The following is a 6,357-nucleotide window of genomic DNA, read 5'->3' on the forward strand; positions in this document are numbered from 1 at the left end:
TATAGTCAAAAATCACAAAAGAAAGGAAAAAAGCACCATGAAAGCAGAAATAGCAGAGAGCAGTATCAGACCCGCAAAAAACTACTCAAATTATCACTATTAAATAGCCATGTTTAATATGGTTAGTTACATGTAAATCTTACTTTAAGAATAAAAGGAAGATTTATGATTAAGGATTGAAAATTATTTTAAATGATGATATTTGAAAAATCAAGTAGGACTAAAAAAATTTTTAAATAATAATTAAAATGGATACAGTATTAAAGCTGGAAGAGAAACCTTAATTACCCAAAGAAAACATAATAATAAAAAAAAGATGAAAAAAAATCAATACAACAAAACTAAACAAAAATAATCAGACAACTAAATCAGAGACATGGGGTAGGGGGAGGAAGAGGGTACAAAACTGCGGGAAGAGCACAGGGATTAAGGTGCTGGTGTGGGTAACTTGGTGGTGGAAATTCTATGGGGGCTACACGATGTGAGATATACACAAATACAGACATTTCAAAAAAAAAAAATCAATGATGGAAAATAATAAAGACGGGATAAAAGAAACAGAGGGCAGTTCTACTTAACCAGAGTTCCAGAATGCGAGAATTGAGAAGATGGAAAAAGGGCAATTTCAAGGTTGATGAAAAAACCACCAGCCAGTGCTCATTTTTAGAAAGTCCAACAAGTTACAAAAAAGATAAATAAAAAAAGGCACTTCTTGAGATACAGTATTGAAACTGCCCAGCACAGAAAAACACAGGTCTTAAAACCATGCAGAAAGTCCATGTTCTTTAACCTATGTAAGTAAATTCTCACCAAAAACTATTCTGAGCATAATATGTTGGAATCATATTATGTATCCTTCTGTATTTTTTTAAAAGAAGATTCCAGCATAACATGTTGGAATCTACTTGTGTGTTTTTTAATCTCCTTTGAAATCATTTTAAATTTTCTTATAAAAAGAAGGTGCAATTTTTAACAATAAAGTACTGCCAAGCTATTATCCGAATTCTGCAGAAATGAGGAATGGGACTAAAAGAAACAATTTATTCAACACAAAATGTAAGTCACTGGGTCTTGTATCTAGTTAGCAAACTGAGAAAAAGGCAGAGAGCAGGGAGAGGATACGTACTTGCAATTGGTACAGGTGTAGAAGACAGTCTGGCCTTCATCGGCTGAGCGCATCTGTCTGGTGTGGTAGGCCATCCCCTCGTGCCCACATCGCGAGCAGCGCCTGTCAACCTGAGGAACTACTTGTGGACTAGGGAGGCCTGGGCAGTCCTCCTCAGTTCTCATAGAATCCCACATTCACCCTCTTCAGACACTGAGGCTCTAAGACCCCCTCTTGGAATTGGGCACACACCTCTCCAGATCTCACCAATCACCACTCCATTTCTTTCCCAGCCACTTAATGGGGCGAATCCTTGACGTTACTAACTTACCACGGGTCCCTGGAACTCAGGTCCTTCTTCCATCGACATAGGTAGAGCGGTACCCAGTTTGTTGAACACAAATGAGGTCTTCACCACCTTCCCTTCAAAGTCTGCGCAGGCAGTAAAAACTGGTTGTGCACCCAAGTGGCAGGACTGGGCACACACCCCCAATTCCGCTTCCATTAGGCGGGGAGACACTACGTCCTATCCAACTGATATTGTGATCTCTGAGCCTCCCCAACCCTACTTCCATGCTGGGCCTACCGCTGGGGCACCATCCTATTAGCCCCTCTCACCCCGCACATTGATGGAGAAGCCACAGCGAGTACAGGTGACTGTATCCTGAGCTCCGGGCAGAGGCAGGACTGAGCCGCAGTCCGGACAGAAGTCCAAGTCCGACTGAAAGCTGGAACAAGTGCCGGCGAGGTCCATGATGGGCAAGCGAGGCCTGGGAAGGACACAAGTTTATTAACAAAGAGAGTGGCGTGCCCCGCTCCAGGGAATCCTCAGTTAGCCCTGCACCTCCGCCCAGGTAACACGCGCCCTCCTCCCGCGCACGCCTCGGGCTCCTGAGGCCGAGAAGCCCAAGTTTACGGAGATCCCACCCGCATCAGCTACCAGGGGGCCCCCAGGGGCGGTCCCGAGCAGCCGGAGACTCTGCCAGCCCGGCGGGCTCAGCTTATGCTTTGGGGCCGCAAGCGCGGCGGGCGGAGCGTCGGCGAATCCCGGCTCGCGGTTGGCTGTGACGTCATAATACCGCGCAGCGCGCTCCGCGAGCCGCCGGGCTGGAGAGGACGCGCTTGGGAGGCAGGTGCGGTGCCACCTCGTCCCGGTTTCCTAACGTCGGCTACGAAAACGGGTAACTGTGCTGCGGGTCAGCCTGCCCTCCGCAGGACCTAGTTCTGAAATGTCTTTTCTTGGTTTTACAACCATGTAGGGGCCCAGTTTCGGGGGCGTGTCCCTGGACAATCTTTACAAATTCTGTTTTCTTTGGCCATGAAGAACGCGACTGCCCTCTTTCCCGGGCCGGTATTTCCCCTAGGTGGCTGCCCAGTGGTTCAGAACAGCAGACATTCTGATAGAGTCCTAACGCTCCTTGGGTCTTTTGGGCCATGCTGGGACCCCACTAGGTTTGGGTGCTTTGGGGACTAAACGGGACCTTGGAAGAGGTGAGTTGTCTTTCAAGAGTCCAGGAGTGATGAGGGTAAAGTAAGGAGTAATGCTTAGCCACATAAAGCCAGAGGAAACAGGGATGAAGTGGAAAACTTGGGAAGCAGCCCAGTTCTTAGACTCCTTCCAGATGAAGAAAATTTGCATTAGTTAAGGAAGTAGCTGTGGTAAGAATTACAGCTAGTGGTTGAATTGAGGACCCTCACTGCTACCTCTCCCAGTGTCTGTCCTCCAGCAGACTTTAGATCATCATCCTCCATTAGGTGGACAATTGACATTTTTCTAATTGTTTCTAACCCATTAGGACAAGTGGCATGCATGCATGCCATTTTCATTCACGTATAATCTGCAATCTAAGATACAAACTTGCCCCCAAAGGGACAGCCTCTAGAAGAGTTTTTCAGTACCCTCCCATCTTTCCACCAGTGCTACCTTTCCACCTGTGCTAAGTTCCTTACCTATAAAAAGTCTGGAGTCATCTCTATTGTCTCCTCTAGTGGACACAGTCTGGTCTGCCCTCAGAGAGTCTCTAGTCTGCCTTTCTCTGTAGTGATGGGAAGACACAGTAATGATGACGTTAAAACTCCGAGCAAGACACTGAAAAGCCGGGAGCCCCTTAATTTCTCTTAACCTGCTTTCTTTGTATCTTACAAAGGCTAGCCCATTGCCCAACCAGTGTTGGTCATCAGGTTTTACTCTTGTTTCTTCTCCTTTGAAAGTAGAAGTTGAAATTTGTTCTCTCCTCTCCCCAACATTACTTTTTTAGTTTGAAAAAAAGTGAATATCCACTAGCAAAGGATTTCCTAGTGCCACCAAAGAACAGACATTATAAAGCATGACCCTTTTCCCACAAAAACTCACAATCTGACATTCAGTTAGTATGTATTAAACATTTTTGCAGACTTTGAGCTGAGGCACCAACTGCAAAGTTGAAAACTGTTCTCCGACCTTTGTTACAGGGCCAACCCCTTTTGGGTGGACTTTTACCCATGAGGGGTTGGGTAACTTTGGGTGTTTGATTTAGAAGCTGTATTCTTTGTCTTTTCTGTATTGCACACAAATTGTATTAAAGTTCCTTTCAACTAAAGGTCTTACATATTTTGTCTTGACGTGGTGGATGGCAGAACCTATTTAGAATAAGCAGGTTTGAGTCCTCCCTGGTGGCCAAACGGGTTAGAGCACAGTGCTAAGAAAAAGCCACTTAAGCATGAGTTTGATCCCTACCTGGGAGGGGATCCACATGGCACTGCAGACCTCTCCTGGCCTGCCTGCTGCTCCCCTCAGCATTATACATTGTTGGTTGGCCTGTTCTGGCCCCCACTCTGTCTCAGGTGAAGCCTCTCACCACCCCCGCACCTCTGGCCTGTACCCCAGTTCTGTATGCATAAATAAATATATCTTTAAAAACAAAAGAAAAAAAAAGGCAGGTTTGGGGGTCCTGGTTGTAATACCTTGAGTACAAGTGAACAATTAGAATGCAATGAAGATGCACTTGTAGGACAACATTTGAGAAGAAGGACAGAGATATATAATGCAAATTTAGCTGTCTACTACAAAGAAACCTGATGAATGTTTTAATAAAAAGATCTATATGGTATTTCAGAGAATGTAAGAGATACTCAGCTATTATGTGACAAGTGTAGTTAACAAATCATTAATATTCATAATTGTGATCACGGTGCTAGATAAATAAAAGGTGGTTATAGTTTTTAAATCTTGAAATAGCTATACAGAAACAAACAGTAATATGCCTAAGACGGCAGTGAGAATTAATATTTGATTTCAGTGCTTTTCTGATAATACAGACAGATAATTGTATTTATAGATAGTAGTTCTTACACTTCATAATTCTAGCATCAAAATATTAAGAGTGATTTGAGTTACAATGTGAACCATGACCGATTTTCAAGGAAAGTGAAAAAATTCAGAAGAAAGTACAAATCTGCTACATAGACTAGACCAGAAAGACTAATATAGTCAGGGCTTAACCTGTGGAGGATGGACAACTGCCATTTATAGAGAACTTGCCACATGTCAAACATTGTGTCACTTTCTTCAATTTACATATGCTCTTTACAATCCTGAAAGGCAAGTATTTGTCTAATCCCTATGTTATAGGTAAGGAAACTAACAGAGCTTTACTTACCCTGAGTCACCCAACTAGAAGATGATAAAATTAGGATTCAGACAGCCCTGTCAGGCTCCAAAGCCCAACTCTTAACCATAAATGGCAAACAGGCATAGAGATGAAATAGTAGGCATCCTCACTAGCTTCAGATGACCTCACAGTAAATGCAGATTAGACTAGGATGACACATAAAAGTTGATAGTCTGCACTTGTGTTGCCATCAGCCTGTCCTGTCCCATTGTCATCACAGATTGTCACCTCATGGGGTTCAACAGGGTCTCATGATGGATTTAGGGTGAAGGCTTGTTGGCAGTGTAAGACAGGCAAGTAGAGAGGGGTGGGTGATCAGATAAGAAAATAATTTCAGAACAAAGGTTAGAGAGCAAAGATGCTATATGTGTTGATAGAGGCAGAGAGAGCCCGGATCAAGAAACTGCAGAAAGAGAATGAACTGATAACACCAAAATCCAAAATCATCTCACAAAACAGAGAAAGTTTGGGGCCTGAACAATCTGAAACAGAAGTGCTCGCGCAATGCTTCACCAAGGAGTCTGGCTCTTCTCTACCTCAGACAGATTCAGAGTGGTTGATGTGTAGTCCACAAGAGAAGTATGCTTTTAGTTTATATGAATGACCTTCCTTTTACTAAAAAGACATTCATTGCTCTCCATAGGAATTCAGTGGCTTCCCATGGAGAAATGGCTTTGCTGTAGGACTGCCTATTTGATTTTCTCTTTGTGAGAAAAATACCCTTGGCCTTGATACAAAACAATTGTGGCTTTTGAGTCAGTTGGCATGTAAGTAGGCGTATTCTTACAACACCCACATTCTAATCCACCTGGGTTTTTTTTTTTTTTTTATCTTCCAGATTGGCCTGGGCCAAAGCATCTAAAGACCCTAGGATTGCTGCAGGTCAACGGTCCCCACTAGAGAAAAAAATCCTGGTAAATTATCTTCACAACAGTTTGAAACTATTAGGAAAAGTGACCTTAAGTTTAAAACCCTTCTGTCCAAGCGACAACTTCCAGTAGTGTGTATGTACTGGCAAATGTTTTCCAACTATATCCATACTTGAAAATAAGAGTATTATTTTGAAACTCTCAACACTATATTTATAAAAACTAGCTAATTGATTTTGGTAATGGGTACTTTCAGAGCTCACAGTGATGGGAGCAAAATCAGAATTGCTACACAAATTAAATAAAAGGTTACATGTCTCCTCTTTTGGTGTCAGTAGCGAGGGTAGGTTCCTGTTTGAATATGTTCAGAGTAATAGGATTTTAGATTATAAAACTTCTGTACTTCCCCTTCACAGAACCTAGGTGGCGTGCATACAATAGCAGCAAGACAACTGATAACTAAGAAATATCAAGAGGAGCATGAAACACTCTGTAGGGAGCAAGCTCTTTCTCTTGACTACTGGCTTGCCAAAGCAGAGTCTTATTACAATAAAAAAATAATGGAAATGATGAGAGGACAAGAAACAAGCGATGAAATCAGGAAGAAATTGGAGGGAAAAATCACCAGAAGCATAGAGAGACAAAAACAGTACTATTTGGTACCCGAGAGAGAGGTGAAACACATAGAAAGACACATACATCGAACAGGCACCAGAGAGTTTAAGAATAAAAC

At 42.8% G+C, this 6,357-nt stretch overlaps 1 protein-coding gene across 2 annotated transcripts in view; it reads right to left on the reverse strand.

Annotated features, from left to right (window-relative positions):
* The window catches only part of ZNRD1 (zinc ribbon domain containing 1), a 4,318-nt gene extending 2,208 nt beyond the window's left edge, over positions 1-2,110 (reverse strand). The window contains exons 1-4 of one of the 2 annotated variants that reach the window (XM_012734129.1): positions 2,046-2,110; positions 1,724-1,875; positions 1,437-1,537; positions 1,127-1,236 (exon numbers count right to left, since the gene is read on the reverse strand). In XM_012734129.1, coding sequence (XP_012589583.1) covers positions 1,127-1,236; positions 1,437-1,537; positions 1,724-1,859 — 347 coding nt within the window. In that variant the 5' untranslated portion in view covers positions 1,860-1,875; positions 2,046-2,110. The other variant, XM_004694747.2, reaches the window with a different exon arrangement.
* Between the last annotated feature and the right edge of the window lie 4,247 nt (positions 2,111-6,357).

This window comes from Condylura cristata, unplaced genomic scaffold (genome assembly GCF_000260355.1).
Source record: "Condylura cristata isolate star-nosed mole 26May11 unplaced genomic scaffold, ConCri1.0 scaffold00046, whole genome shotgun sequence".
NCBI lineage: Eukaryota > Metazoa > Chordata > Mammalia > Eulipotyphla > Talpidae > Condylura > Condylura cristata.